Below are 18,475 nucleotides of genomic sequence, written 5' to 3'. Positions count from 1 at the left end.
GAAGTGTTAGCATATGTATAACACTATGGTTGTGATACTTGAAATGGATACAATGTCCACAAACCTGTAATACAACCCTGGTTTGTTCTCTAAAGCATATAGCAGACAATAGGCGATATATAAAAAAATGCAATATAATTGAATTACAATAATATTTCATACAGAAAGGGGTAAATTAACAATTTAATTATTAAATACAGAAGCGTAATAGTTAGTAATACAAATATATACAATACAAAAAATCCACCTGTATATACTCTACTACATACTATGTGCTTCTACAAATTAATAGGCACTTCTGCTTCGGAAGCAAGTGATTTTTACAGCTACAATTCACCTTTGTCTCTTAACTTTTAATTGCAATTTTTAACCGCCTCAAGTATATGAAATAGCAATTTTAAAGCATATATTACAAATATTATGTAGAATAAATATTATTAAATAATTATAGGTACATTTAGTTCTTTATTAACTATAATTCCAAACGTCTATTTAAACCATTATATATTTTATTTGTTGAGTAGCTTTGTCCTTTTCTCTTTAACTAGTCAAAGAGTGACGAAAGATTTTAATAGGTCAGGTCATTTTTATATCTATAATTAGGCTTAACACGTTGCGGCAATTGTTATCAATCAGTCCAAAATGATAATTTGATTTAATCACATTATATTATTAATAACTTTAATTCTACTGCATTGTTATTGTAGTGTATGTGGAAACACTAGCGGTTTATTATCTGTAGTCTCGCGCCGAGTGTACACGGGCCACGGTGCGCAAGAGAGGAGATATTCCCCGCGCAAGCGCCGCGGAGTGAAGACGTGGATCTGTGGCTAACGAGCCGATATTATGTCGATAACAACTTACAGACATAAACAGATAATTATGAGAGATATTTAATTAATTATAAGCAAGTAAACATTTAAACTACGATTTAAATCGTAGTTGGCCGTCAACGTGTTAAAACAAGTATTTTAGTGTCAACAACACACTTGTGACACCCTTGGCGCCTCAGGCGTGCATAGGTTATGGTAACCGTTTAACATCAGATGGACCGTATGCTCGTTTGGTACCATCGTAGTATAAAAATTAGTTTGCAGACAAATTTGATATTGAACAGCAATTTAATAAATTGATAAGTATTCTATCGATAAAAAAAATAGCATCATGATATCGTGATGATGATAAATACAGATAATATAAAAAAAATCTACGATTTCACAATCTGCTGATTGATATAAAACTGCATATATCTGATTATCCATCAATTAAATTTATTTCTACTAGTAGCAGAATAACCTATGTAAAGATTAATATTAAATATTAAAAATAATCATATTGTATTGCAGTCTAATTATTAAAATAGGCAACCATCATGGATCTGAGGACAATCCGCGTTTTTAAAAAAAGAATGTTTGTACAGCACTGCCATAACTTTTTAAAAATTTTATTTTATTTCTGTCTATTTTTTAAAGCCAAGGCCAAGGGAACTCGCCCTTATACAGCCATGTCTGCATGTTTTTAGTCTTCTTAATTTAACACTTTTATTTTATTATATTTTTAAAATACCCGCCATTGACATTTATTTTTGGCGCGAAAAAATCTAACCTAACTTAACAGTTAAGGGGTGATTTTGTATGATATATGTATATATAAGTAACCCTGGACAATTCACGCAACACCATCAAAACAGAGCTTGATATTACAACTGACAGAAATAAAGTTGTTTTTATGTAAATATGTAATAGTCATAAATATAAATGTTTATATTTTGCGGGGATTGAACCGGCGACCATCGTAAGTGGGACGGTTAAAGTGTTGTCTAAATAGATACTGCAGTAATACTATATTTATTGCATATTACAGTTATTTTTGACTTTGTATAAAGTCTGTCTCCGTTTTTCAAATTCAGTATTAGTTTGACACTTCCTGTGTTAAAATATTATTAGTGTAAATTATAATTAAAGTGGTAGTAGCAATTTTAATAATCATAATTCGTTAACTAATTTAATCTTGTGACTTAAATATGCACCATTTCAGTTGAACTAAAAAAAAACAACTTTGTAAAATAAAAAAACACCAATACATATTTGAATATCTATGATTTATGACGCTATCAACACTGCGTATTAATAAGTAAGGCTGCTGATATACAGTCGGTTAGTTTCACTAGATTTCTACGTCCTTAAGAGATCCGCCAATTGGATTGGAGCATTACTCGCATTCTGACAACCTGACGTCCGACCCGACTGTATAACAACGGCCTAATAAAACCTTTAAATGTCAGATTTGTACCAGCAGTGAGCGAAGAAACGTGGTAAGCAGGGGTAGGGTAGGTGCGGCGGCGGCGGCGACTGTCAGCGCCACGGGCGACGCCGCGGGCTGGGCATATAGCGAGAGCGAGCGGCCGACCCACACTTGTCGCCGCTAAACGTTTCTGTACACATTACAAACATGTTTCTTTAACTATTTGCGGCGTCCTGCGTGAATTTAAGGAGAGATGATCGAGCAATTAAGACTTCGTGACGTCACAATTAAAAAAAAACATATAGATACTAGTTGTGCGTAGAATAGTGACCCTGGGTAGCATTTTATTTAGTTTTTTTAAATAAATATGACATTCAAAGTTTTTTGAGAAGAAGAGAAAGTCAGAGAAACTTTGAATGTCATATTTATTTATATTTAATCAGCTAAACAATAAGTTTCAAGCTTTAAAAATGACGATACTTCCATGCAACCTTTCAGCTACCCTTTCAACCCCTTATATCCCATTTTCTGCATTAAAAACTAGCTTATGTCCTTTCTTAGGATCTAGCCTATATGTGTCCAAAATTTCATTTATATCAGTTCTGTAATTTTCGCGTTAAAGAGACACAAATAGACAGACAGACTTCTTTTCGCATTTATAATATAAATAAAGATTAAATGGGAAAGATTTTTTTTAAAAGCAATCTAAATTAAATCTAAACTTTTGTATTAAAAATGGTACCTAAAATATTTCTCGTAGACTAAGAAGATATGCAGGGTTGAATCATGTAATTTTTTTAAACTAATCTGTTGGAAACAGCTGGCCTTTAAAGTTTCACCAGACGATAGGGGGCGAGGGCAGATGGCACTCCAAACCCGCGGAAGGACTTATGGAGCGGCTGAAGGCCAACTCCCGCCTGACGGATACGACTTTAGTCTAAGGGCACTACTAGGAGTCGTACCCTCGGCTCAGGTCGTCGTAATTTCTTTCCTAATATAGAAGCCACAGTAAACCACTAAGCAATTCTTACTTGCGTAGTACTTAAGTATATATAATTTAATGATATATCATGCTAACAAAAAAAAGTTTTCTAATAACATATGCATAACATTACAAATAAAAAGAAACATCTAAATCGTCATGCAACAATGACAATAACAATCAAATTGTTAAATTTGTGATGCGATGATTGTTAATTATAGCACAGCCACATAATTGAACGGAAAACAAGCTTGCCCATGTTGCCATACAAAATGGCGGGATATCGGCCATTTTTTTTATTCAGTTTTTTACGGCCCTGGGAACTCGGCCAGAAACTAGGGTTACCATCCGTCCCGGGTTCCCCGGATTCGTCCTAGTTTAGAGCGCATCCGGGGAGCGTCTGGGATAATGTAATTTTTTTAATTTTAATACTAATATGATACTAATAATTTGTGTTTTATTATAAATACAAATAAAATCGAACTGATTATTAAAACAATATGTAATGCAAGGCAACACTGGTAAGCCTACCTTACCAGTGCTGCCTTTTTTGAAAGCAACGAATAAAACGAAATATTTGAATTGTGCTACTTTTCTGCTTAAATTAAATTTCGATGCCATATTATTATTCATAGATCTTGTTACATTTCAGAACAAAATACAATTTTCTACAACATGTACAGTATTAGTTAGCAAACTGACACTTTTATGACGAAAGCTCGGAAGCACATGCCGATAACTAGGCAAATAATATTCATAGCTGGCAACATTAATTTACCATAATTGGATTGAGTCATGAGCGAGCCCGACGCGGGGCGCTTTGCACGCGTTGTAAACACACCGCTGTGGCTTTGTGACATTATGTCCCTGTTTTACATACATTATTTAGTTTTTTATGTTACTGGAATTGGAAGCAAGGCAAATGGCCCACCTGACGGAATCCGATAACTGTAGTTGACAGATCCTGTATTTCACTGCCATAACTCACTGTCAAAATTGCTTGCAAAATAAGCCAGCTACGGTAGACAAAGTATGTTTATATAACCTAATGACAAACAAACTGAAGACCGAACATACAATCTGTTCTGCTAAAGCAGATTTCGGAAATTGGCAACCTTTATATACATCAACACCACCACGGTTGCCCTTCCGAAAGATAAAGGTATCATGACTTCGTACCCTGAAATTTCCCTGTCATATTTCCTGGTCACTCTATTCTCCCAAGTTTGAATTTAAAAATTAAATTGTATTATTGTAAACATGTATAACATTAATTTGAACAGAATAATCTGAGTTTCTTGTCAGTTCTTCTCATCTCGAAATCATTCCGGACTGACAGTAGATTTGACATATCATAATTCTGTAATAGACCTACATGAATGAAGATATTTTGAATTTGAATTTGAATATATCATCATTGATTGAATACAATCTACATAAAGATGTAAACAAGACACTACGACGACTAACGAAAGGAATGGGTTAGATAGAAGTTCCTACACATTGATTTCTTCGTCACTATTTAATTTAAAACGAACGTCCTAATAAACAAGTCAAGTAATTTATATTTACTCATTTCTACAAAGGCACTCACTTTTAAAATCACTAATTTATTAGTGTATAACCATTATGAATTATCATAATAATATTTTACTTCTATAAGTAATTAGCCATATCTATTTTTAACATTAGAGTCTTTTCAATTATAAATATTTAATACTTGTTCTACATTTTCACATCAGCCGTTCTATTTTCTACAAACTAATTTATATTTAATGACCTTGAAATACTATTAAATTAACACTATTACTACAAAAATTATTATATATATTACTAATAAAAAAATGGAGTTGATATCAATAGAATTTAAGAACAAAATAAAATCATATATCGAGCAGCATAATTTTTACAATGTGACTGAATATCTGAATTACAATGTAAAATTTTGACATAATACTAAGCGATTTAATTTATTCTATAGGTATGTATATATTTTTTTTAATTTATTGTTTCGAATAATAAAATGTAATAAATAAAAATAATTTTATAATTGTAATTGTGACATAATTATCATACAAACAATTGTAATCACTATTGACATATGTATAATTAGTAGAAATCACGGGATCTTACCACGTTTTATATTTATATGCTGAGTTCCAGTTTACCCGTGATCATGGTGGTTGAAACACTGCCGAAATATCGGGAACTTAGCAAATAAATATAAATCGTGGTAAGATCTCGTGATTTTTCCTAATTATACGTATAAATAATGACCGCGTCAGATTTAAAACAGTATATACACTATTAACATGGTATTGTGTAACGAGAAGTGTTACATTTGTAAATAAAATATTATTAATATCAACTTATAAATTCCATATTTCATGTTCAATTAAAAATCTAATTGAGTTTTTACACAGTTTAATCACATTTACATTTCATAAGACATTTACAAAGTTTGAATCTCTATCTAGATTAGACTTCAAAGTAAACCTTCCAGTAAGTTCTTTTGATATCTATATCTAGACTAAACCTGCAAGTAAACTGCTGTATCCTATGGAATAGATAAAGTTAAACCTATCTCATAAAGGGCTTACTTAGTCAAAAGATTGTTGGTAACACTGTAATATATGTATTTGACTGTCTAAGCTCATATAATAGTTTATTCCTTATGTTTTAATTTTTATGTTATGTATTCAATTCATTATAAAAATGTATTCGACTGAAGGACTTGTATCCATGGTCATGAATAAAGCATTATTAAAAAAAATGTATTTGACTCACGGCTGTCGGTGGTGCCTGTGAACCGGTGGCGTGTTCCGCGCAGCGACCGACCGCCGACGCGTGCGATCGCCTGCGATCACCGCGCATCGCTCCGCCGACGTGCTCGTTACAAACGTCTCGTGCAGGGAGTAGCACGCTGCCGTGATCTGAAATGTGTCACGATGGATTCAAACAATATATATCTTAAAATTCAATATTTTTCTATACTTATATCTTTATTCAATCCTATATATTCCTAAACTTTGATTTTGGCAAATGCATCAACGTGCCATATCTTTGTAAAAGAAAAAAAAAACAATTAGCGTAATAGCAGTAATTTGAATTTGAATTTAAATGGATCTGTATTGTTGTAAACATGTACAACATTTATTTGAAAAGAATACGAGCTGAGTTTCTTGTCAGTTCTTCTCATCTCGAAATCATTCCGAACTGACGGTAGATTTGACATATCATAAGATTCTGTAATAGACCTACATGAATAAAGATATTTTAAATTTGAGTAACCATCAGTACATTTTACAGATTTTTTCTGTACTTATATCTTTGTTAAATCATATTTTCCTGAACTCCGATTTTGGCAAATACATCAACATATCAAGCCTTTGAAAAAGAAAAAAAAATATGTTATGATGACGCCCAATGTATTTTAGATGTAATCCTAAAATTTAAAAAAAAATTCTCGCTGACATGGCTAACTTGTCTTATTACTTTAACGCTTTACTTTTTATTATTTTAGTGTTAATTGGTAGTTTGTATTCACAGATACCAACTTAAAAATGTAAAGTTACAATAATTATTTAAAAGAGCTACACGCAAGTTGCTTGCTCGTTCTTCTTGTGATGAGACAGCTTTCCAAATGAGCGGTAGATTAAAAAATAAGTATGACTATACATAAGTGCTTAAATTTAAATTTATTTGAATAAAGAATATTCTATTGCTAGTTTGTAGTGTGTGGAAGTCTTAGTGAAATTTCACGTGAATCATTGAAACTTCAAGACGAGAATCATATCTTTAAAAAAAAAAACAGTAAGTCACAACAGCTAGTATTAACCAACATACGTATATAATATAAAACATTAGTTCATGCAATTTATACGAGAACTGGAATAAATTACACACATGCAAATTTATTCAACGGATGCATGCAGTTATTAAATTTTGCTATTGAATCTATTACTGAAGTACCTTGTTATGCTGACCTAGAGATATTGGTCAAGGAAAATAATGAGAACAACGACATTATTTGAACAATACTGTAATAGTATATTACGATATAAGTGCGTTATAGGTTATAAGGAAAGAAAGCGAGAGCATAATAGATCCGAGTTTGTATTAGCGTATTTAACGCACGTACATCTTACGACGTTTTTCACACTTGATTTTAAACTCAACCATAAAACTGTGATGGCGTAATGGAGCCGAGTGTGTTTACATTCAGCCACTTCCCGTGCCACTCGCGCTGCCGGAAATATTGCCGGGCGACAACTGAGCGAGAGGGTTGAATGTAAAAACACGCAGCCACTCGCGCTGCCAGTCCTTTGTCTAGCGCACGAAAAACCGACAATCGAGGGAGCGCCGAGCAGCGCGAGTGGCAACGCCGATGGCATGGGAAGTGTTCCCATTCGTGTTTACACTCTCGCGCAGCTCACTTCCCTGCCCACTCAGGCTGAGTGTAAATTGAGCATTAATTACGCACGTACATCGTACGACATTTTTCAACACACTTGATTTTAAACTCAACCATAAAACTGTAATGCACGCTGCAGCTTTCCCGCCGTTTTACTTTTTTTAAAACTGTTAACTGCCTATTGGTTGAGGTCACGCGGCAGTTCGAAATTTGATAAAAAAAAGCAAATATTGCGGTTATGGAATACAACTTCACTATTTGCGTTTATAACGCACGCGTGTTTTATGATATGCTTTATATATTGTGTCAGCATTTTATACCGCTCCGGGTCCATATAACGCCCACGGATTCCATTTTCCCTTCAGTACACCAAATACAAGCAAGCATCAGTCCATTCAATCATCGTGTACTCAATATATCAAGTTGGAAAGCATCCCGGACTTATCATTTACACATCATAGCATCCAGATTGTGTGGGTCACAGCACAGCAGACTCATACACATGGAAAACTGGTGAAATAAGATCCAATTTACGAGCAAGTGTGTTGAAAAATAAAATAAAGACATAAAACATATTTAATATTATAGCATTAAAATAAGTTAATCAAGCTGTTAGGTACATGTTATAAGGAAAGATACAAATATAGAGAGATTAAGATCGTGCAATGATAACCGCGAAGCTCCCAGTCACCTGCTGGATAAGCCGCCTGTGGAGGTCTACATCGGCGCCCCTGATGCCCTCCCTGTCCTGATGGAGCTGCAGCGCGCAGACCAGCGCGTCGCGTATAGTCTGCACCGTTGATTGCACACGCTCCGTTCGCATCAGGCGCCGTACCAAATACCCCTTAGCGTAAGCCACAATAGTAGTGGCCGCGGCGCGCTATAATTTTGGATTGTACATAAAATTGTGGAAGCTTGAAGAGACATAGACAAAAGATCGTGCACTGTTTATTGACAATCACAGACAATTTTCACTGCATTTGGAAGTAACAATGCAGTTGGGAAAGGGTGATAAAATATTAGTATTTGGATACATGAAGAAAGGACAGCACTGTAATTAGAACAAGGAAGACAGTACAAGAAAGTTGCAAAGCATAGTGTAAAAGGAAATATTTAAGAATATAAGGAAACATCATATATTTAAGAATCCCATGAAGCTGTATCTAAGAATTAAATAATACCTAATATAGTTAAAGAATATAGACATAGGACAAATAAATATGACATCATACTTATTAAAGTAGGTTATGATAACATTTGATAAAAAAAAAACATCAGGTTAGTACTATAAAGTAAACCAAATTAAAGTAGAAATACCTGTTGAGGTGTTGGTTGAAAATCTTTCACAGGTTTGGACCGTCGACCCATATTTTGGATAGTGTCCTCCACGCAGCTCATTGCAGTGTCTGACGACCTGCAATTTACACTCGTAGGGACAGGACTCTTATGAACCATCGCCAACTCTGCGCCGCAGAGATGGTTGATTACCATTCCATTACATGAATTACTGTCATCGGTACAGTCAGTAGGAAAAGTGACGTTCAGATCAGCTAAGGTATCGTTCGTTCGGTCTGTTAGAATCGCGTCATATTCGCGATCAGAGGACGCGCTCGTGTCGTAAATTAGTTTTCGCGATGTCCTGGAGGATGGTGAGTGAGTTCTAGTTCTGCTGCCATCAGTTTGAGGCCTCGAAGACTGACTACCATTCTGAGTGCGCGACTGTACTTGCTGACTTTTAATACTACTAGTTATGTCTCTACTCAGTTTCAATACGTCGTCACAGTGACTGATATAGTTATTGGTCTCTGTTAGAGTAGAAGATACTGGACTATCGTACACACTCTGCTCTGGAGATTTCGTGTTGATCAATTGACTTAAGCTCACGGGACCGCGGTCAATGACGACAGCACTTTTGTCATTCCAGGCTTCTTTTACTTCGATAGGTGATTTAGGGCAAATAGTTTTCAATTGCTTATAAAGCAAGTTGTTTTGTTCCTCAAATACCTGCTGAAGAAGCATTTGTTCTCTCTTTTGCTTCTCCACGAGACTCGCCATCTGGATTAGTTGTTGTTTTTGTATCTTTTCGTATAGTTCTTTGACCCGCGTAGCCGGATCTTCTGACTCAGAGATCAAAGGTTTTGGAGGAATATTCTCTTTCTTTTGCACGGTAGATTTAGGTGCGGGGGGTTCTTTAGCAGGGGTGTGATTGGCAGACGCATTTCTAACAGGACTCTGAGATCTCTTAATTCCCTTCTGGACAGGTTCTGACTTAGGCAATGATCTGGTTGCTACACTGTTGCGTCGTGGTTTGTCTTGGGTTAGAGATTTAGGACGTGGTGGAGAAGCTTGAGGTACTTTCTTATTTATAGTCCTATTCACTGGACTTTTGTTAAGTCCATTGACTTTCGATAAATTGGCTACATTTTTCTTATTCAATTCTACAGCCATTGATGACCATTTTACTTTAGCAGACTCAAGGTCCCAGCTTCTCCTCTTTTTACTTGGAGAGCTAAGGTTTGATAAGGACTCGCTCATTGATATGCAACTCATTTCAACACCTGTGTTAAGTGACTGCACTTCTAGATGAGCCAGTAATTGTGGACTGGGCTTTAGCAATGTGTATGACCTTTGTCGTACTAAGTTTGGTGCTTTTTGGGAATCCTTCATGCTGTCAGTATGTAAGTCATTCAGAGACCCTGTGAAGCTCTTAGAACTCAATGACGATGGCCCATCTTGATTTAAAGGGTAATTTGGACATGGATCTGACAAAACAGCCTTATCAATAGAGAAACTAAAATCTACAATATTTTGTATTCGTTTATCTTGCAGAGTGTCTACATCAGTTATCAATTCTTTTTGTATTTGTTTCTTAGGGAAATTGTAGTCTCTTTCGGGTACATCCATTAGTGTTTCCTTTTGTGGTGTTTTCGTTACTTTATCTAGACCATTCTTACTAGTTTCACTAATGTTTAGACTTAGGTCAGCAATAATATGTTCAGGAATTGAATTAAAAGACTGACTTTCAGGTGACTTTGAAGATGCAATATCAGAAATTTTATTATTATATTCATTGACTATTGGAAGAGATTTACGAGTATCTACAATAGATTGCTCTGAATATTTATCACATGGTGTTTCTTTTATTTTTCCTAAGTTAACATCATAAACTGCTTGGATCTCATCTTGCGGCAAATCATAGCTCTGCTCACACTCTGGAATTTCAGGGGCATCAGTTCTATCATCACTGGAATCTGAATCACTATCATTTACATATGGTTTGAGCACAGATATGCGCTTTTCAACTTCTTTTGCAAGCAGTTTATAATATTGCATCTCTTTCCTGCATTCTTTTGATAACTGCAATAAAAAAAGATTTTAATATAAGATAAATTATAGAAAATACATACTTACAAGGAAATTACAAATATCACCTTTAAATGGAGATTTAATCTAATTTTTTTCACTGTGGTAAATATTCTGAAGGCAAGGATAATTAGGATTTCTTCTATTAATAATAATAATTTGTACATATTATTTATTATTGCTTCTGTTAGTCTGCAAATGTATAAATATGGAATAAATCATATGTGAATATATGTAAACCATATTCAGTGCTCATTGGAGGACACTCTCTGTATATTTGGTACCAAAACCTACTTGGTAGATTCAGATATTAAAAAATAGTATAGGATTAAATTATGGCAATAGCTTATGCAGATATTGACTATTTGTATGTTTTAACAACCAAATTAAAGAATGGACTGCACTATTATCATATAAACTTTATAACTTGACTTGAACTTTTAGAGTCTTTACTATTTCAAGAATGTTATTAACTTAAATAAAATCATATGAAACTCATAAGAATTTAATATTTAATATCCCGACTTTAATTGTTTATGTAGATATTAAGTATTCATAAAGACTTGTTTTTTTCTTATCAATGGTAAAACCTAAATATATTTTGGCTAGACATACTGAAATGCACTAATAGATTAAATATTAAATTACCTAAATATGTCTTTTTTTAGGCTAAGAGTGTATAGAACATAAACTGAAATGCACTACTGTTTTGGCTATACTATAGTAAACATGTGATTAAATAGAGACTGGTTTAATTTATAATAATAAGCAAATTAGAAACTATTTGTTTAATTATGGCACCAAATATCTTTTACTGAACAGAGATGATGCGCTAAAGGTTTATCTTATCTATTTTATCTTTATTCCTTTTAATTAAGACCTAAAGTAAGATTATTCATTCCAGTCAGTAAAATGACTTTTCCAGTGTTGCAGGTTTTTAGTTCCAAATAAATAGTGATATGGTAGAATCAAGTTTTTACAATTAAAATTTAGTCGAGATTACATTTTTTTTATTCAATATCAAATTGCCTTTATATAAGTAAATAAAAATTATAGTATTAATTCCTCTGCATCTCTTTTTACATTTTTTCCCAGCTTTTGTAATAATGTTATAGTGAGAAATTTTAATATGCTGGTAAGGTCCTTATTTCTAAAATCATATTATTTAATATGATATGTATTAAATATTTAAAATTAAAAAATAAGTCTTTGATACCTAATAAAAGCACGCACAATGGCCCGAATGAGAGGCTAATTGCGGAGACTGGAGTCCAACATACCTAATAAAATAAAGCTTGACTAAATGTCTAAGTGTATTGATTGCAACTGGTAAATTCATTGGTAAATTGCATCTTAAGAAATTCTAAGTTTTAACAAGTATTTCCTACACAATGATATATGCAATATTATGTCTGTGGCTGGAGCGGGAACACAAGTACTATTTTAATTAAAAATCAAATACTAGAAAAAAAATGTGTATTTTTCCCAAAAAGGTTCATGGCGAACAGTGAAAGTAACAAGAAGAAGTCAAAAGTGACATATAAAAAATATAAATTTATAAAGAGAATGGTAGACAAGCTGCCAGCAACATTTTTTTTTTTTTGGTTCTGTTTTTCCCTTTTTAGGGAAAGGCAAAAGTCTGCCAGCAACAATGTCACTGGATAGAAAGCTAAAAGTCATGAGAATAAGGGTGAAGTTGAAGCTGGTCACATATAATAAAATAAATATTTTACTAATACTTTATCTTGTCTATAGAACATGTAAAAAAAAAAGGAAATTATAAATGGCCTTATTGGTAATTATCTATGCATTTGTTCCAGAAATTGTTAACATGGAGAGCATAACTTATGCCTGGTGATGGATATGAGTATTAAAATAAATAATCCTATAGTTTATTATTTTGTATTTATTTACTATAGTTATAAATTTCTGAATGAGTAGTATAATTACAAAAATGACTAAAAAGTGTGTAAGTATATTAAATTTATTGAAATACAGATTACTTGTATTTCTAGAAATATATTTTTTTCTTTAATCATTAGAGCACTGAATATGTCTAGAACTTTAGTAGTTATATTACAGTTATTCTTATAAGTTAGAGGCCAATATAATTAGTTCAATCACAGTTTATTTCCACTTACAACGGGCGGCAGCAGTGGAACTCCATTAATCTTCATACAGGACATGTACTGGCCCGCCTGCCGCACCGATTTCACGTCCCACGGATCGTTCATTTCGAAAATTAAGGATAGATCACAATATCAGCATCGGTCTCGCTGAACTGAGGCGCCGATTCAAGCCAATAACTACCACTAATTAATTGCCACTCACTCCCGTTACATAGGAAATTGCACAGCACTTTTGAAAGTACCCACAAGCGTCCGCAGCTTATTTTCAACCTTATTCAAAAGGGAAATTAATCTCGTTGAAAGCAGCCTGCATTTTATTAAAGCCGATGGTGTCACGGACTGATTACGTCAGGTAATAAAAATTACAACCGGTTTCTAGGCAAACATCGTTAATAACATTTTTCTGAATATTATTTTTAACGTTACTATCTTATTGAGGAGCAAAAGTATGTTTATTCAAAACTTTTGTTTTGTTTATTGAGGAACAACGCATGACGGACAGTAAAAAGATAACATGAATTTCAAACAACTAGAATTTGTTCTCTTAAATAAAGAAATAATAGCTGAAGCGCAAATACTTCACATTATTAAATCACCAATCATTTTGAAGAAGTAATATTTAGCCAATAGCCTACTCCGTTGTTTTTGTATTCAACGAATAACTATAAAGAAAATATTATATGACAAAGAAAACACACTGACTGCAGATGTTATATGACAGTTATATGCATAAAGTATATTATGACTATGTAGCCAAGGTTACAAACTATTAGAAGCACAAACTTATAACGCTTCTGTATATTTATTTTACCATAAGAGTAGATATGTCTTTGTTTGCGAACAATAACTAAAGCAAATGTCTATAAAATTAAATAAAAACTACCCAGATGTTTTTTTTATCTGTAGTATCTTAGAAATCTGCTACTGTCAATGTTTAGCTGTCACTGTCAAATCAAAAATTAAGTCCATTTGATTTCAATTTTTATTTCCTTATTTTCTTTTTAATTCCAAATGTGTGTTTTGATAGAGGAAAATGTAAATTTTAAACATATTTACAATTACAATACAAAGTTCTTTCAATATATGACATTGCTCTATATATGGTTATAATAGACATATATTAAAAAACATGTGTCCCGCCGGGCGGCAGGCCTTGCTGTGCTTTTTCTTTTCAGCTTTCGTATTTACTGTATCTTTTTTCTCCGGAAGTGTGCTAGGATACGCAACGGAGCTTTGGGCCCTTACGTACTGGGGTCCTGCACTGTATTTCTGTTTGTTCAACTTCATATTGAGATATTGTTATAAAGGATTTTCATATGAGGTTGGTTCATTCAATTACTTAATATGTTAGATAAATATACTAATATATACCATTTATTACTTAATTTTAAAGTAACTTTAACATAGAATATTATTTTACATTGTCCCAAATTAACTATGATCCATTCTACTATTTATTTGTGATTTTTTCCAGGTATTAGTGAGATCAGCATTCCTGGGTTGTGCATTTGCGACTGGTCTGTATCTCGCCACATTTGAAGATGGCTGGCGAGTGTTTGGTCTCTACAGCATGGTATTGTCCACCTTTCATTTTACGGAGTTTGTGGGAGTGGCCCTCACTAATCCTCAAACCCTATCAATAGACTCTTTCATACTGAACCACAGCATACAGTATGGGGTCGCCGCTGTCTCCAGTTGGATAGAGTGGGCTGTAGAGTTTTACTTTTATCCAGGTTAGTAAGTTTTATAATCGGAAAATAATTATGGACATTGTTAAAAGTCATATTGTAAAAATAACAACACTAAAAGAATTTTCAAAATTGATTTAGTAAATCCAGAGATTACCCCTTACAACCTCATAAACTTAACCTCTTTTTGAGATTTATTTATTGCCTGATAGTGATTAATTTTGTTTTTGTTTATTGCTATTTCACTGCCTGCTTCGTTAGCTTGTCCTCAGACATAGGCCAAAAATAATTTAAATAAATTTATAAACTTTAAATGCTTGTCTTAAAAAATAAAATTTACATTTTGAATGCTGCCATTTTTCTATTTAACCGACAATATTATGTATGTATTGACAAAAAATGTATCTCAGTATAACTGTTAGTTGTCGAGTACCTATAACACAAGCTCTACTTAGGTTGGGACTAGATGACGCTGTGTGAATTGTCCATGGATATTTTTAATTCAAATTTTCAAATTCAAAATATCTTTATTCATGTAGGTCTATTACAGATTTATGATATGTCAAATCTTCCGTCAGTTCGGAATAATTTCGAGATGAGAAGAAATGACAAGATACTCTGCTTGTATTTTTAAAAAAATTACTGTTGTACATGTTTTTTATGATTATTAACTAATCTTCTCTTTCTACAAAGTAAGTTTAGAGTAATAATATAAGTCTGATGAAATGCTCTCGTTTTCAGATATGAAGACTTACTTCTGGCTGTCCAGCATTGGTGTGATCATGTGCATAGGTGGTGAACTTCTCAGGAAGGGTGCAATGTTCACTGCAAAGACCAATTTTAACCACACTGTTAGTACTAATTATAATATTTAATAATAATGTTTTTATGAAAAAAACTTAAAATTCATAGCGCTGACAATATTATCTGATTGCACTAGGAATGAGTGTGTAACCCTTTCTATATTGATTATCACATGCTTCTTAATTGTTATTGTGTAACCATAATTTTAAATAACGATCTATTCAAAAGAGCAACACACAAATTTCTTGCTCTTTCTCCTTGTGATGAGTCTGCGTTCGGAAAGAGTGGTAAAATAAAAAAATGTGACTGTTCAAAAGTGCTTGTATTGAGTTTATTTGAATAAAGAATATTTCTATTCTATGTGTGTAACTGCAGGTGCAGTTTGTAAAACGTCCGGACCACCAGCTGATCACTCACGGCGTGTACGCCCTCTGCCGGCACCCGAGCTATGTAGGATGGTTCTACTGGTCCATTGGCACACAGGTATGTACCTGCCCCAGAAGCATCCCCCGTCAAATACGAACGGGGATCAAAATTACGACGGCCTGAGCCCCTAACGGTGCCCTCAGACTAAAGTCGTAACCATCAGGCGAAAGGCCTTCGGCAGCTCCATAGACCTCCGCGGCCCCCTATCCGTCTAGATGACACTGTGTGAATTGTGTTGACATTATTATTATATTACTAGCTGTGCCGGCAAACGTTGTTTTGCCTTAAAATATAAAAAAAAAAAAAAATTAAGGGTGACTACCCGTTAATGAAAAATAGATTTGCCATTCTAAATATAATACGCTCACAAAATGTCATGAGATTTGGTTAAGCTGTCACGGAGGAGTATGGGAACGAAAACTGTGACACGAGAATATATAAGATTAGCTGACCCCGCAAATGTTGTTTTACCATATAAATTTAAATCGCTGTTAAAAAGTAGGAGTTAGTGGTTGAAGGATGTAAATTTAAGGCTGTATGTATATATATATATATAATAAAATCATTAAAACTGTCGAAATTAAAAAAAAAATTGTGATGAGCCACCCTGAACAATCAGGAGTATAAAAATTTGTTATAAAGCTATTCTCAGACCTACTGAATATACATATAAAATTTCATCAAGATCGGTCAAGCCATATTGGAGGAGTATAAACACGACACAGTGCTTCCCAAACTTATTCGTATTAAGACGCCCTTGAGACTGCTATTTTTTTGCGACACCCCTCAACGCAGCCCCAAAAATACGCATCAGATATGTATTTTATATTCTAAATTAGTATTTGAATTTATAGTTCTTTTATATTACATTCTTGTTTTTTGATACTTCAATATCCTTTTTTCTATTCCTAATTGTCAGTAGTCTATATTAATATATTTTCTCCATTTACCTAGTCTTTTTTCTTATTACTACAAGAGAACGAAATCTAAACATGTAACTGGGTGGTTAATGTGAAGGGTGTGCTTGCTTTTCAGAGCATACTCTTTATGAAAGTAGGGCTGACGCCTCTGAGACAACGCCGCGACGCCATGATGCGTCGCGGCGCACAGTTTCGGAAGCCCTGTATTAGATTATTATTAATTTAGTGGTCATATCTGTTTTCAGATCATCCTACTGAACCCCATATGCGTCATCATCTACACACTAGCGTCCTGGACATTCTTCCGCGAGCGTGTCTACGCTGAGGAGCTGACATTACTCTCTTTCTTCGGAACACAATATGTGGACTACCAGAAGAAGGTGGGCACTGGTCTGCCGATGATATCAGGGTATGTGCCGGAGAATACCAGCCAGCGAGTGAGAGACGATCATTGGAGTTACTGAAGACTGGAAGATGTTCTGTACGTTTGTTACTTAACTCCTAAACGGCTGGTCCGATTGGGAGGAAATTTTGTGTATATTTTAATGGACTCTTGGATGGCTTGAAAATACAAATGGACCGGTAGGTGGCTCTGCTCTGTCGGGTATGAGGTCAGCCGAGTCAGTTAGTATAATAATCTTAATGTTTTCCTTATGTTGCAATTATGCTCAATTTATCAATTATATTGTACACGTTCACTTAAAAGTCCGTAAATTATTTTAATTATTGGATTTGTTCCCCACATCCCGCCTCCCAATTTTTAATAATAATAAAAATAATCTCAGGACACTTCACACAGCGCCATCTAGACAAACTTAAGCTAACTAAAGCCTGTATTTTGGGTACTAGATAACTGATACGTATATATAGATATTTTTTATTTTCGTAAATACATATTATACATAGAAAACACCCAGACCGATACAAACACTCATACTCATGTTTGTGCCGTGCGAGGAATCGAACCAGCGACCATCGGAAATAAAGCTGTGTGCTAAACCGCTAGACCACCGAGGCCGTCACGTCGGCCGGCCGTATTTTTTTGTTAATCATTCAAGTTTCAATATATTACATTCTGATATGTAACTAAAATGTTTTAAATATGTCTATTTGATGTAAATATTTGGGTATATTTCATTATTTCTACTTCAACTTCTACTACACAACTCGTGTAGAACTGCGGGTAACAGTTCGTGATAATGTTATTAATATATTTATTAACTTACTTTATACTTTTTAAACTCTACCTCGGTAGACTAGGCTAATATTTAAGTACTTTAATCTAATAAAATAATATACTTAATATCACATTATAAACGTTTGAAAGTACGAATAGATGGTTAGATGTTTTTTATTCTGATGTAGCAGCATAATTTCCTCACGTGGCACGTGAGGAAATTATGCTGCTACATCAGAATAGAGTTGTAGGAAGTTGCGAGGACTGAAGGTCGCACGTGTAGAAAGTACGCTGTTACACTCTTTCACGCAAAACTATTGAACGGGTT

The 18,475-nt window shown here is 33.9% G+C and overlaps 2 protein-coding genes across 4 annotated transcripts; one reads left to right on the top strand and one right to left on the bottom strand.

The window, feature by feature from the left end:
* Positions 1 to 1,646: 1,646 nt before the first annotated feature.
* Positions 1,647 to 13,647, bottom strand: LOC131843048 (uncharacterized). 3 transcript variants are annotated; one of them, XM_059191643.1, is made up of 6 exons: positions 13,145 to 13,647; positions 8,958 to 10,997; positions 8,332 to 8,520; positions 6,014 to 6,159; positions 4,005 to 4,093; positions 1,647 to 2,434 (listed from the first exon to the last, which is right to left on the bottom strand). In XM_059191643.1, the coding sequence occupies exons 1-6, from the start codon at positions 13,235 to 13,237 to the stop codon at positions 2,355 to 2,357; spliced, it is 2,637 nt and encodes an 878-aa protein (XP_059047626.1). In that variant the 5' UTR covers positions 13,238 to 13,647; the 3' UTR covers positions 1,647 to 2,354. The 3 variants fall into 3 exon arrangements, with proteins under 3 accessions (XP_059047626.1, XP_059047624.1, XP_059047625.1); XM_059191641.1 differs by lacking the exon at positions 8,332 to 8,520; XM_059191642.1 differs by lacking the exons at positions 4,005 to 4,093; positions 8,332 to 8,520.
* A 437-nt stretch (positions 13,648 to 14,084) lies between these two features.
* LOC131843050 (protein-S-isoprenylcysteine O-methyltransferase) lies at positions 14,085 to 17,538 on the top strand. The gene is made up of 5 exons (XM_059191645.1): positions 14,085 to 14,453; positions 14,607 to 14,865; positions 15,562 to 15,671; positions 16,000 to 16,107; positions 17,216 to 17,538. Exons 1-5 carry the CDS (start codon positions 14,262 to 14,264, stop codon positions 17,432 to 17,434), a joined length of 888 nt encoding a protein of 295 aa, XP_059047628.1. The 5' UTR covers positions 14,085 to 14,261; the 3' UTR covers positions 17,435 to 17,538.
* Positions 17,539 to 18,475: the final 937 nt, after the last annotated feature.

This window comes from Achroia grisella, unplaced genomic scaffold (genome assembly GCF_030625045.1).
Source record: "Achroia grisella isolate CSIRO2021 unplaced genomic scaffold, CSIRO_AGI_Agris_v1 utg2727, whole genome shotgun sequence".
Taxonomy (NCBI): domain Eukaryota; kingdom Metazoa; phylum Arthropoda; class Insecta; order Lepidoptera; family Pyralidae; genus Achroia; species Achroia grisella.
The sequence above is the reverse complement of the archived record's forward strand: the minus strand, read 5'-3'. Positions and strand labels throughout refer to the sequence as shown.